Source organism: Amblyraja radiata, chromosome 7, assembly GCF_010909765.2.
Source record: "Amblyraja radiata isolate CabotCenter1 chromosome 7, sAmbRad1.1.pri, whole genome shotgun sequence".
NCBI lineage: Eukaryota > Metazoa > Chordata > Chondrichthyes > Rajiformes > Rajidae > Amblyraja > Amblyraja radiata.
This window is the reverse complement of record NC_045962.1, coordinates 21,174,285-21,189,062: the sequence shown is the minus strand read 5'-3', so window position 1 is coordinate 21,189,062 and position 14,778 is coordinate 21,174,285. Positions and strand designations below refer to the sequence as shown.

Below are 14,778 nucleotides of genomic sequence, written 5' to 3'. Positions count from 1 at the left end.
ATCACAAATAATAGTTATGAGAGGATTCTATGTCACCTGTCCTGTTGCATTGAACAGAATGCGTGATAGTTTGAAAGATAAACGTGGCAAAGAACTCAGTGTTGTGTTTTGCTAAATACGTCTGCATATGCTGCACCATGTGCCGTGTTCAGCAAGGTAGGTCACTGGATCCGAGCATAGAACCAAATCTTCCTGTGACTTGACAAATATTGTTTAGAAAGCAATGTCTTTTAGTTTACACATGGAGCTACAAAGCAGGGTAATACCTACAGGTATGATCCAGTCTCCCAATGTCAGTATAAGATAGATACATTTGAAAGGCTTTGAGCTAATATTGATCCATAAACTTTCTATTTCAATCCTGCTAAGGAAATTATATTCAATGTATAATTGTCGAGTTATGTACCTGGGTAAGTACTTGTCATTGCAACACTCAAATTTGTGCATCCAGTAGATTTCGCAAGGCTCAGTTTTCCCTAAATTATTTTGGGTACTAATGTATAGCTGGCTTCTCTTTGTAGATGCTAAATGGAACGGTCAAAGTAGGCAGCATGGACTGTCAGAAGTACCATTCCCTGTGTCAGAAAGAAAATGTGCAGGCCTACCCAGAGATACGACTCTTCCCACTGAACACTAATAATGCCTATAAATACCAGTATGTATTATTAAAAAGCTTCATGTGTACTTTGTGAAACTATTTAATTGATAGTCAATTTAACCTCATTTGAGTAATGGCTTGCGTGAAAGTTGCAATTTCATAATTCTCATATTTCCTTCTGAAATAGGAAACCATCGAGTATATGCAGCTCTTCCCTTCAATTCCATTCCGCCACTTACTGTATTTCCCTATAACCTATTCTCTCTCACATGCCCCTTTACCTTTCCCCCCCCACTCCTCTTCCTGGGATTCTGTTACCATCCACCTGCACTTGAGGTAAATAACCTACCAGCTCGCACTTCTTTGGGATGTGGGCAGAAAGCAAGGCATCTGGGGATAACCTCACGGTTACAGGGAGAATATGCAAACTCCACACAAAGCAGCACCATTCCCTACCATGCCACTCCAGAATCACTAATTCTTCAGTTTCTGCTTAAAACTGTTTTTTTAACTTTAGATTTCTGCTAACTTTAAGCAGTGCTTTTCTTGTAAACATACATATCACCTGATCAGAAAACAAAATAGTGCCATTTAACTTCGAGGTGCCGGTAAGTAGTGCCATCACAATAAAAGCACTGACGATAGGCACGTGCTACAAATGCTGTGTATGTCTAATTACCTGCCCAGGATAACAGTGTATTTAAATGAGGAACTGGAAAGCATAGTTGATGGGGTAAACAATCATTCAGTTGTGGAAAATCTAATTTGTCCAAATTGGAGCATTGTGTTGAAAATGTATTATAATTAGGGTAAATCTGCTAAATATGGTGGTTATAAGGGTCATGATTTGTTGATATGTTTTATCTCATAGTGAATGTAGCTGTCAAAATTCGGCATAAAAATTAATGTTCTCCATAAAGATTAGTTGCAGTTGGAAATAGAGATGCTGCACTGGTACAGAATTTTCAATCTGCAAAAAGAATCTTTACTGCCCTGTAAATATTCACCTTTCAGGGAATCTTGAAGATTGAGTTAAATATGGCAATTGTATATAGCAGAAATCACAGGCAGAATTCATTAATTTTCCAGAACACAAAAGTGTTGAACATTAAAACACTAGCTGATGAGAATTAGGTTGTCAGTAATACATTTAAGGTGAATTGAAGATTGAAACATTGCAATGGAGCAGTCAGTTCAAGAGGATTGTGAACATCAAGCCTTGGAACAATTGAGGTCCTTGCGAGAAATAAAGCAGAAGCTTGGAATTGGTCAATGGCATGAACAACATTGTTTGCATGGATGAAGAAAAAAAGATTAATTGAGAGTCAAGCTCCAGAATAAATAAATCTTCATTCCAGTAGTCACTGGTGAAATGTCAAAGAGAAGAACATTATCTGGGAAAACCTATCTTGGGCAGAGAATTTTTACAATCCTTCGGTAGTTGTGTCAAACATGTTATCCATCACTTTGACCAAACCAATTCTTGGTAATTGAATAACCCCAGTTAATGTACAGTGCCCTCCATAATGTTTGGGACAAAGACCCATCATTTACTTATTTGCCTCTGTACTCCACCATTTGAGATTTGTAATAGAAAAAAATCACATGTGGTTAAAGTGCGCATTGTCAGATTTTAATAAAGGGCATTTTTATTCATTTTGGTTTCACTGTGTAGAAATTAAAGCAGTGTTTATACATAGTCCCCCCATTTCAGGGCACCATCATGTTTGGGACACAGCAATGTAATGTAAATGAAAGTAGTCATGTTTCGTATTTTGTTGCATATCCTTTCCATGCAATGACTGCTTGAAGTCTGCGATTCATGGACATCACCTGTTGCTGGGTGTCTTCTCTGGTGATGCTCTGCCAGGCTTGTATTGCAGCCATCTTTAGCTAATGCTTGTTTTGGGGGCTAGTCCCCTTCAATTTTCTCTTCAGCATATAAAAGGAATGCTCAATTGGGTTCAGATCAGGTGATTTGGCCACTATGTATAATCACAGCTGTAATTTCTACATGGTGAAACCAAAATGTATAAAAATGGCCTTTAATAAAATCTGTCAATGTGCACTTTAACCACGTGATTTTTTTTCTATTACAAATCTCAAATTGTGTACAAAGGCAAATAAATAAATGATGTTTCTTTGTCCCAAACATTATGAAGGGCACTGTACATCTCCATCTTTTGATTTAGGTATAATAGTTTCTTATTTCTTCCTACAGTAGTTATAATGGTTGGTCCAGGAATGCACAGTCGCTTGGGTCTTGGGCATTGGGGTAAGTTTGCATGGTCTGGTTGACTATAGGTTGACGTTGAAAATTAATATCTTAAAATATTTAATCTGTTAGCAGCCAATTAATGATCAAACCTTAAAATGTAACAGTTTTTGCAAATGAAACAAGCTCTCAATTATTGTATGGTGTTTTCTGATTCGAACAAAAGACAAAGGTAGCATAGACTCGCATATCTAAGATTAAAGTTTAATTTAGATATAAGCTTCTCTTAAAATTAGTGAGATATGTTCCATGAAAGTAATTGATTTTGCTGAGCAATGGAAGTTGCAATACCCACACAAACTAGTTGCTAGATTAGACAATAGACAATAGGTGCAGGAGTAGGCCATGTGCCCTAATTTTGCCCACTAATCTCCTATGTGGGACCTTATCAAATACTTTCTGAAAGTCCAGGTACACTACATCCACTGGCTCTCCCTTGTCCATTTTCCTAGTTACATCCTCAAAATAATCCAGAAGATTAGTCAAGCATGATTTCCCCTTCGTAAATCCATGCTGATTTGGACCGATCCTGTTACTGCTATCCAAATGTGTCGCTATTTCATCTTTTATAATTGACTCCAGCATCTTCTTCACCACCGATGTCAGGCTAACTGGTCTATAATTCCCTGTTTTCTCTCACCCGCCTTTCTTAAAAAAGTGGGATAACATTAGCTACCCTCCAATCCACAGGAACTGATCCTGAATCTATAGAACATTGGAAAATGATCACCAATGCATCCACAATTTCTAGAGCCACTTCCTTAAGTACCCTGGGATGCAGACCATCAGGCCCTGGAGATTTATCAGCATTCAGTCCCATCAGTCTCTCCAACACCATTTCCTGCCTAATGTGGATTTCCTTCAGTTCCTCCATCACCCCAGATCCTCTGGCCACTGGTACATCAGGAAGATTGTTTGTGACTCTTAAGACTCTTTAGTGAAGACGGATCCAAAGTATCTGTTCAACTCATCTGTCATTTCCTTGTTCCCCATAATAAATCGACCCTTTTCAGTCTTCAAGGGTCCAATTTTGGTCCAACTTTGGCCTCCCACATTCCAAAGGCGTGCAGGTTTGAATGTTAATTGGCTTCTGTAAAATTGTCCCTAGTGTGTAGGATAGCACTTTTGTATGGGTGAATGCTGGTTGGTGCAGACTTGGTGGGCTGAAGGGCCTGTTTCCACACTATCTCCAAACTAGACTAAAGTAGGCCGTTTCATTTCCTGGATTACAAGTGTGATCACACCTCAAAAGGACTTATTAGGCTGAAGTTCTTTTTGAGTCTGCATGAAAATTATGCAGAAGTATACAGCGAAGATTTACGAGGGTGTTGCCAGAACTAGAGGATCTGAGCTATAGAGAGAGGTTGGCTAGGTTGAGACTCTATTCCTTGGAGCGCAGGAGGATGAGGGGTGAGCTTATAGAGGTGTATCAAATGATGAGAGGAATAGATCAGGTAGATGCACAGTCTCTTGCTCAGAGTAGATGAATCGAGGACCAGAGGACATAGGTTTAAGGTGGAGGGGAAAAGGTTTAATAGGAATCTGAGGAGTAACTTTTTCACACAAAAGGTGGTGGGTGTATGGAACAAGCTGCAAGAGGGGGTAGTTGAGGCAGGGACTATCCCAACATTTAAGAAACAGTTAGACAGGTACATGGATAGGTCAGGTTTGGAGGGATATGGACCAAACTAGTGGGACTGGTGTAGCTGGGACATATTGGCCAGTGTGGTCGAGTTGGGCCGAAGGGCCTGTTTCCACACTGTAGCACTATGACTCTTAACACAAAGTCTTATGGAAGTTGGGTGATATCTGAAGGGAGTTAGGATATGCAAAGGAAAAAGTAGTGTTTCTGTACAGGGCCTTGGAAAAATCATTGCAAATTTTATACAGATCCAAATTTAAGAATGGCTATAAAGTCTTACCTAGGTATCTAAAATTCATTTCCCACAAAAAAAAATGGTGGACAATGGACGAATTGAAGTATACGATTAAGATCATGGGGTGCAGATCAAGGATATGAAAATGAGGTGGAGATACAGTGCAGCTATGATTTGGTTGAACAGGCTAAAGAGTTCCTCTACATGCTATGTTTTCATGTAACTTTAAGTGCAAAGAAGGTGGAGATAAATGGCACTCAGCACAAACTGCTAAATATTCACCTTCAATTTTTAGTTGATCAACTTTCATTTGAGGACATGAAGCTTTGGAGTAACTTAGCGGGACAGGCAGTATTTCTGGAGAATATGGATAGGTGACTTTTCGGGTCAAGACCATTCTTCACTTATCCATGTTCTTCGGAGATTCTACCTGACCCGCTGAGTTACTCCAGCATTTTGTGGCCATTTGTGTAAACCAGCAACTGCAGTTCCGTTTCAAACTTGACTTTTTATTTGTCCAGGTTCCTTCCTCAAAGCTCCATTGAATTAACACCAGCAGACTTTGCAGACAAAGTATTAAAGGGAAAGGACCACTGGATCATTGATTTCTATGCACCTTGGTGTGGTCCTTGTCAGAACTTTGCTCCAGAGTTTGAACTTCTTGCTAAGGTAATTATCTTGTCATTGCAATGTCGAACGGTATGTTTCTTTGTGCTTGTGTAGGAAGGGACAGCAGATGCTGGGTTAAACTGAAGCTGGACACAAAATGCTGGAATAACTCAGTGGGTCAGACAGCATCTCTGGAGAAAAGGAAAAGGTGACGTTTTGGGTTGAGATCTTTCTTCATACTCTGTGCTTTAACGTTTTTGCAAAATGATGTTGAATCGTTTTATCTTTCTACATTATTCTTTTGATAAAATAAGGGAATATATAAAATGTCTGTGTCATTCAATTGATGAGGTGAAGAATGGTTGTGAGATTGTAAGGCTGAGGTTGCAAGTTTTGTATTCTGCCAAATAGCTCCGTCATCTCTTCACCAATCTCACTTTTTTTACCCTCGCTATACCGGAACTCGTCCAAACCTCTGCTGCAAACTGGTAGAATTCCATTTATCTACCTTGCCAATCTTCATCATGTCCCACTAAATCATTTAATTCTGCAGCAAAAAGAAACAAAAAAGAGGCACTAGAGCAGTGGTTCCCAACCTTTTTTTGGTCATGCCCCACCTAATCACCTCTAAAATCCTGATGCCCCCCCCCCAACCATGTGGTGATATATAATTCTTATCATTTAAAAAGTGAACTCCGTTTCAGCTGAAGAAGCTTAAAACGCCAATACCTTGGTTTAAACAAGCTTCAAAAGAACATGGCATCCATGAAAAAGAAAAATGAAATAAACAAAAGACAGTTAAAGTTCTGAGCAGGAAATTACTAAAAAATTGTAAAAAAAAAAAGAAAAAGGTAACTTAGCAAAAGCTCTGAATCGCATTTCTAAATCCAATTCAATAAATAAGGTTCTCCCATGACCTCGCGCGCTTCGTGCGACGTGCATGAAGAGCGATGGCGCGGTGATTATGTAATAACTACACAATAAATACCTTTTTTACCCAAAAAAAATTATTTACTCAAAATAACATCTGAAACATAAACTACATATGTTTACCTGATAGAAAATCCAAAAAAATTAAAATCGAAAATTTGGACCCAGACCTCCTCAATTGCCCCCCTTAAAAATCAAATTGCCCCCCTGTGGGGCGAACGCCCCACGTTGGGAACCACTGCACTAGAGGAACCCAGCGGGTCAGGTAACGCCTGTGGAGAGGTGGACGGATGACATTTTGCCTTCATTTGGACTGGAAGGGTAGATGGAAAGTAGCCAGTACAAAGACGTGGAGGAAAAGGAAAGAGCTAGCAAACAAATATGCAAATACAGATGAGGATGGGTTGATTAGCAGATCACAGTCAGATGATGGAAGTAACAGAGGCAGGTAGAGGTAATTGGAGAACAAAAAGCTGGAGATGGTAAAATAAATTTTTGCTGCAGATTGTTCTTGCAGCATCTGCCATCTCTTGTGTTACTATTTTAAAATTCTATCATGGACTCACTCCTCACTATCTGAAATTCAGTGAGGACTGTGCGTTTTCCGAACTCAGCCAGCTGAGCACAAAAAACACTTCTGCAGAATATGCATTGTTTAGTAGAGATAGCAGTTTACCTGAGGACTGAAAACACTTTAGAACTCCGTAAAGGAGGACAAATAAGTTAATAAAGTAAGACAAAGTATAATAAAAGGGAGGCACAGTGGTAGAGTTGCTGCTTTGCAGTGCCAGAGACCCGGGTTCGATCCTGCCTATGAGTGCTGTCTGTAAGGAGTTTGTACGTTTTCCTTGTGCCTGCGTGGGTTTTCTCGGGTGCCCTTGTTTCCTCCCACACTCCAAAGACTAACAGGTTTGCAGGTTAAATGGCTTCTGTCAAAATTGCCCTAGTGTGTAAGATAGTGCTAGTGTACAAGGTCATCGTTGGGCGGCGCAGACAATTTGGGCAGAAGGGCTTGTTTCAACACTGTATCTCTAACGTGTAAAAAGAAGAACAAAGTATAAGCTTCTAAGGGTAGGTAAACAATAGTAGTGAGCACAAATGGAGTCCCTTACGGACAGGGGCAGAAGAATTTATAATGGGGAATATGGAAATGCTATAGGAATTAAGCAGGTACATTGTTTTCTTCGGTTAAGATTGCCACATAGTTTTTCCAAAAATACTAAAGATTCAAGTGACGTTGCTGGGAGCTGATAAAATCCATGGAACCAATTATCTTGATCCCAGCATACGAAAGAAAGGGCTAAATAGTTAGTGAGTACATTGCTCATCCTCTCTCAACATTCTGCAGGGCCTTGAATGGTCCAGGTATGACTCCCTATCTAAAAAAGAGGTAGAGGGAAAAAGGAATCACCAACACCAGTAGTAAGGCGTAAGAAGGAACTGCAGATGCTGGTTAAAACTGAAGAAATGGGTGACTTTTCGGGTCGAGAAGAATGCTCGACCTGAAACATCACCCATTCCTTCTCTCCAGAGATACTGCCTGTCTCGCTGAGTTACTCCAGCTTTTTGTGTCTATATCACCAGTCGTAAGGGAATGTACAATGAAGGCTGTAATAACAGGACACCTTGGAAAAGAATAACAGGATTTAGAAAAGAGAAATCATATTTCTCTAATCTATTGAAATTCTTTGAGGATGCGACGTATAATAGCTAAGGAGAACCCAGTAGGTGTGATGTGTTTGGATTTGTAGATTTTTAAAAATCAGGTCTCATGCAAGAGATAGATCAACGAGAGTAGAGCAAGTGAACTTGGGGTTAATACAGTGCCAATTATTGAGAGTTGCTTAATAGACAGAAATAAGAATAGTAATAAACAAGTCTTTCTCAGGTTGGTAGATGTGACTAGTGCAGGAATTAGTACTTGGGCCACAGCTATACACAATCGGTCAGTAGTTTGGCTCAGGTGTGAGGTGGAGAGAAATATGCAACACCTCACACTTGTCAGAGTTAAATTCTATTATCATTTCTTGCCCCATCTGCCCGAATGATCTAGATGCGTTATAAATTTAGGTAGCCTTCCTCACCGTGCACTATACCACCAATATTTGTGGCATTGCAAATTTATTGACAATGCTAACTACTAACAATGTTAATTATGAGAAAATAGGGCTGAATTGATGGACTCACTGAAATTACCTATTTTAAGACATTCCATGATCCATTATTAGTCAAGTCAAGTCTATTCGTCACATACGCATACGAGATGTGCAGTGAAATGAAAATTGGCAATGCTTGCGGATTGTGCAATAAAAACGACAAACAGAATGGAACAAAATTAGTAATTTGTGGGAGAGAAAAAAAAAATGTGGTTTACTGAAAGTTCAGCTCTTACTTTGCACAAAATAATTTGATTCTTTAATTCTTTTAAGAAACAAGAGAACTATTTAAAAGTTACTTTGGAAATTGACAAGCAGAATAAAATAGTCTTGCAAAAAATATTTTTGGTGAAAAGGTTTATATGTAACCCCACCCCACCCACAGTAATCGGAATTCTAACACTTCTATTGACTTATCCAATGATACCCTATTAAACAAAGTAACATACAACCTTTAGTATTATTAGCTTGCAGTAACAAAAATAAGACCTTTTAATTATGGAAATCCTGTGGGGTGAAAAATCTTTGTTATTACGAGTATGAAAATCTTTGGCTCCTAACCCTCCCCACTGACACAATTATTTTTCCATAAAGCAACTGTAGCATCATAGCAGAACTACGTGTAGAGTGATATTATTCAAATTCACGTTTCTGTTTACAAAGAAGAACAAACTAGTTCTGATAGAGATCTATTTTTGCCATGCTGTTTTGAATATACTTGTGAATATTCAGAAAGGGTGATCAATTTTCAAAGTGAGAGTTTACTCTATTATTAGTTCTCTGAGGAACAGGGGGAAATCTTTCTGAAAGGGTGGACTGATTATTCATATCATGCATACAAGTGCAGGTTCGGTATTTCTAAATCATTTGATCTTCCAATGTGATGAAATTTACTTCCAGGTAACATACTTGGCTTGGTAAATAATGGTGGGGAATTCTTTGAATTACTGTTATTGCTCTGATGGCGCTTCCATGTTGCTGTTAGAAACTTCCAGAAGTTTGATCCAAATGTAAACGGATTTTATACTATGAAACCTGCAGACAATGGTGATAATCGCGAAATTGATCAAGACAAAGAAGCCTGGTTTCAATTTTTGTAAATGCCATGAGTTGGTCTTCCATGCCTGCTCCTTCACAAACTTAGAAAGCTAATCTTTGCATAGTTTTTCTGCAAAAACATTTCTCACTCCTATATGTGTTTTAAAACAAACAACCATTCCAAGGGATGTAGTGATATCTACAACTATCAGCACACCCTGGAACTGATTACCAGCACATTATCAGCGTCTGTAGTTCATACCACCTACTGTTGCGCCAAGCTGTTGGTAACATGTAAAAAAAATATTGCAATGCACATTCCACAAATATAACTAAATTATTTGGCTGCAGTGGATTTTAAACCTGTGGTTCAATTGTGTCTTTCATGTTCCATTCATTTCCTCACAGCTGGATTGGATTTGAGTTTGTTTTTCAGTCTATTCAATTGAACTTTTTCCTCTTGGCCCAAGGGTATTTTGTGAACAAGAACAAAAATGTGAGTGAGCCAGTACATTAATTGCTGCTGGGAATAAATCTCACACTTCCTAAATAACCATTGAATCCTCAACTTCATATTGAATTTTGTGTAGTTAAGTGTGTTCATTGTATCTATCCTCCATAATACATTGAAATAGTGGGCCTACTAAGTGCTATTCATGATCTAAATACCCGCTAATTCCCTTTATACATTGTAAGTATCCAGTTTAAACTTTAGCATTACAATGAAGACATTTACAAAAGTGTTGTGTCTTTTGAATGCCTACTTTTGACATGGATAATATGAAAAATGTGGTATTGGTAGAATGTTAACAGATCATTCATTGTTCATTTAATATAAATGTTGTTTTCTTTCAGTCATTCAAAGGCAAAGTAAATGCAGGAAAGATGGATTGTCAGAATAACCCACATATTTGTCAAACTGCTGGAATCAGAGCATATCCTACAGTTAAATTCTATCCTTTCCAAGGTGAAAAGAAGGTAAACAATTGGGCTGGATATTGTTGGTCTGGTGCTTCACATGATGGCCGCTATAGGTATTTCTTCGTATGAAATGAGTTTTACGTTGCAATCTGCTAGAAAAGCAAGCTGGCAACAAAGAAACGAGGGCAATAAGGCAACTGGCCAACTGAGGTTGGGACCAGCTACATAATTCCCTTTAATCAACAAGATTTGAATGTAAAAGGACACCAAGTGCTTGAGTAATTCAGCAGGTCAAGCAACATCCCTGGATAACACAGATAGATGATGTTTAGACTGAAGTAGGGCCCCAACATAAAACGCAACCTATCCATATTCTCCGGAGAAGCTGCCTTTGGCAGTTCCTTTTTTCTACCAAAATGTAAAGATGTACAGCTCAACAGCTTCTTCGGCCCACAATGTGCGTACCGATCATGATGCCAAGATCAAGGTAAATGAAGAAGCAGGAAAGAAGGTAAATTAGTCAAATTAGATACAAAAAATGTAAAGAGAGATTGGATTGATCAAATAGGAAAAAGGGAAATAAATGTGACATTTGAGATTTTTGAAGACTAGTAATTTTACTGCACACAAAATAACATTGGACATTTTGTTCTACTTTCTGAGCCCGAGAAATGACTGGTGTATATAAGAGCCTATTCAAATGATAATTGCACCATCAAATTTCAGTTCCAATATTCTGTGAAGAATTTAACATTAAGCTCTGTGATAATATGCCATTTGTGAAAAAAGCAAATGGAAGAGCAATTAATCAGCTTTCTTGACGTTTTGCTGTCAATATGGTAAACTATTACCGGAAAATAGCTGACAGGGAGCCGAAATAACTTATTGTGCCCTAAGTCTCCTACACAAATGCATATGCTAATGAATACAACGCACATATTCATAGATGTCTACCCTGGGTCACTTGGCCAAAATAAAGATAGATATACAGCAGCTTCCATTCTGCTTCTAAAAATATAATTTCCATTTTCCATATTGAAATTTAGGAATTTGCATTGTCAAGAACAATGGCGATATATTCTGTCATTGTAAATTATAAATGTACATATACTTCCTGGTTACTGATGTACTGTCCACAATTTTGTGATATGTAGTTTTGCTCAGCAAAGTATGTAATGTTGTACCTTACAGAAAAGTGCCACAGGTGAATATATAAACACCAGAGATACTAAAGTGATATCTGAGCTACTAAGAAAACGATTAGACGAGCTGCAACCAAAGATGGGCACATTTTCAACAAAAAAGGTAATTATGAACTATCTGTTTTTAAACCGTGTAGATTAGATTGCAGTGCCATGCAACAGAATGAGGGAGGGATGCTTGTGATCCCCTTTGGATAAAAAAACCCACAAAGTTCTGGAGTAACTCAATGGGTCAGGCAGCATCACTGGAGAACATGGAAAGGTAACTTTTTGAGTCGGGTCCCTTCTTCAAACTGTTGTCGTGGGGGGTAGGAACAGAAAGCTAGAAGAGAGGAGGGGCAGGACAAAGCACAGCGGGTATAGGTCAACACTGCCTATGGGGGGGTTTTGATAGGCAGATGGTTGGACAAAAGTCAGAGATGATAAAAAGGTATGAGACAAAAGGATTGAAGAGTTACAGATAGTGAAGCCAGATGGAGGAGTGGTGGGGATAGAATCTGTTTCATCTCTGACTTTTGACTAGCCTTCTGCCTAACAAAATACTCCCTCACCTATCTTCACCTATTACCTGCCATGCTTTATCCTGTGCCCCTTTATCTTTCTCTCCCCCCCCCCCCCCCCCCACACAACCAGTCTGAAGAGGGGCCCAGACTTAAAGCATCACCTATGCATGTTCTCCAGGGATGCTGCCTGTCCTGTTGACACAAACCCAGAGCAAGTAGCAATTTGGAGTTGGATGTTTCTTAAATGTAATAATTTCAATATATTTTCTTGGATTAACTTGTCGGGGACATCCAGTTTCTAATTGGCTCTCGGGAAACCAACATGTCCCCAAATGTTCCTCCAGCTTGAAGTTTAAGATTTATCGTCTATTTGTTCTGCTGAAGAATAAGCTCTGTGTATTTTTATTGGAATTTGATCTACAAATGCTTAGTTAAATAGGGCAACCAGTGGTGCAACCTTGAGCTGCTGCCTCACAGTGCCATAGGCCTGGATTTGATCCTTTTTCACTACCACGTCCCCAACATATGCGGGTTTGTAGGTTAATTGGCCTCTGTAGAATTGATTCCCAGTGAGTAAGGAGTGGATGCGAAAGTGGAATAACATAGACTAGTATGAACAGGTGATCGAGCTGCAGGGCATGTTTCCATGCTGTATCTCTCTAAACTAAACTAAAACTAAATAAAATTGTGTTCCTCATATTTGTTATAATTTTCCTTTTTCAGGATGAACTATAAAATTGAATCGCATTTCTCCCCAGAAGTGGTAATGTCAACTGAAACTGCAATATCATCAAGAAATAATGAAACAACCATGTTCTGGTCAAGGAACACTAGATGAAACTCATTCTGCAAACTAGGTTATCCATGCATAAATAAAATGTAATGAACTGAGTGCACACAAAAAATAATCTTTACAAGTTACTGATGGATTCGTTGATACCTCATATTTTGGCACATTTTTTCCATTTTTGATGTGTGGTACTATTTGACAACATTAGCCTACTCTGTTAAAATATGTCTGAACTGTTTAGAGTATTTAGTAGATTAACTAAGAGTATCACACCATTCATTCAATACGGTGATAATTGAATTGGGAAATTGGAACATCTTTGCACCAGCAGTTTCTGCTGTCATTTGGTTTGCTAGTGTAGCAACTTAAAGGGATCACTGGTGATATTATGCACTGATGTAAATGATGTGAGAAGGACTACTTTGTTTGCAAAAGGAAATTATTTATGCATGAATTCTAAAACAATAATCATTAGAAGTCTGGTTTACAAAAATAAGTGACCTAGGATGTCCAACATGAGTATCTTTCTTTTGGCGAATAGCTGGATTTTTTCAACTGTTAGTGTGCTGTTTCTGTAAAGCAGTTTGTTTGAGCATTGCAAATTAGTGTATAATTATTCTGGTTGTGGTAAAACACAATTAATTTTGTGCCAATTATTTTGTATGCCATAGGCTCATTGAATTAGGTTTACCAATTTAATGTTGATGAAACAGTTTCAATTGGAAACCAGAGTAAAACACTCTTTATAAATGAATATGAAATATATATTAGTACCTGATGCTTTCCAATAAGTTCTTAGTATTTGCGTTACCTGTATTTTATTCTATTTAATCTGATCAACTTTTGGCAACTGATCAGCTGCTAATGCATAACACTGTACAATGGTGATTTTTAAAGTGGTATTTTGACTACAGTTTTGGATATGGTGACATGGTGTTCAGTTGTGCAATGGAAGAGAAGGGTTGAAACTATTTCTTGCTGTGCAGGAAAATCTCTTAATTATGAAATGCTTTTGGTTTGCGTGGCAGCTTGAATCATTTGCTGTCCATGGCATTAGTGTAGATTTAAGGTTACTTGCGGTGAAATAATTCTTACAAAATTTGTTGCATTTTATGCAAATTCCGCGAACGTAATTCTCAAATAAAGCTAGCCGTTTATTTTGACATAATGCGACCACCCCAAGTCATATATTTTGTATTAGACAAACACTAAGAAATGAATTTGTATCTATTTTGTAAATTACCTTTTAAAGAAGTCAGAATACTCGGTCTTGCTTCCTGGGTCCTTTTTTAGTTAGAATAAGCATACTTCTTTCTTTCAAATGAATGTTTCACACATGCCTTAACTCACTTCTGGTGCAAGTTGGCTGGATCAGACCAGCATTCATCACTAAAGTCTCATATTTGAGCTGCTCAATCTACAGATGGATTTAAGAGATTAAGTCTCAGTGGTATTAAAGGAAAATAAAAATACAAGCAAAAACTACAGTGAAACGTTCTGTCAGAAAGCAGATAATCTATCACTGTTTTAGTCTTGTCCATTTACAGAGAGATTCAGACAGAATCATTATAAAATGGGTAGGATATTTTGTAATTCCACTTGCAATTGTTTCTACAATTGTTTCAACTTAATAAAATTGGAATATGGTTCACAAATATTGATTCTTCATTTTGCGCAGACACACACGCACGGTTGTGAAACTTGGCGGACATTAACGTTACCGGTCGTTTATCCTTGGTTCTGAAAACTACTGCTTACGTTTTTTTTCTCCCAATGAGCCAATGAAATTCACTGGTCACCACCGGCTACAACCTACGAGAACCTTTGACCTCCTGGCAACCCACCTACGGCACGAGAATTCTCGCTACTCTCCATGACG

The 14,778-nt window shown here is 38.3% G+C and overlaps 1 protein-coding gene across 1 annotated transcript in view; it reads left to right on the top strand.

Moving 5' to 3' along the window:
* dnajc10 (DnaJ heat shock protein family (Hsp40) member C10) overlaps positions 1 to 14,554 on the top strand; it is a 49,991-nt gene extending 35,437 nt beyond the window's left edge. The window contains exons 18-23 of the mRNA XM_033023819.1: positions 522 to 655; positions 2,820 to 2,873; positions 5,272 to 5,419; positions 10,339 to 10,461; positions 11,596 to 11,709; positions 12,833 to 14,554. Coding sequence (XP_032879710.1) covers positions 522 to 655; positions 2,820 to 2,873; positions 5,272 to 5,419; positions 10,339 to 10,461; positions 11,596 to 11,709; positions 12,833 to 12,844 — 585 coding nt within the window. The 3' untranslated portion in view covers positions 12,845 to 14,554. The remainder of the gene's footprint in view (positions 1 to 521; positions 656 to 2,819; positions 2,874 to 5,271; positions 5,420 to 10,338; positions 10,462 to 11,595; positions 11,710 to 12,832) is intronic.
* The last annotated feature ends 224 nt before the right edge of the window (positions 14,555 to 14,778 follow it).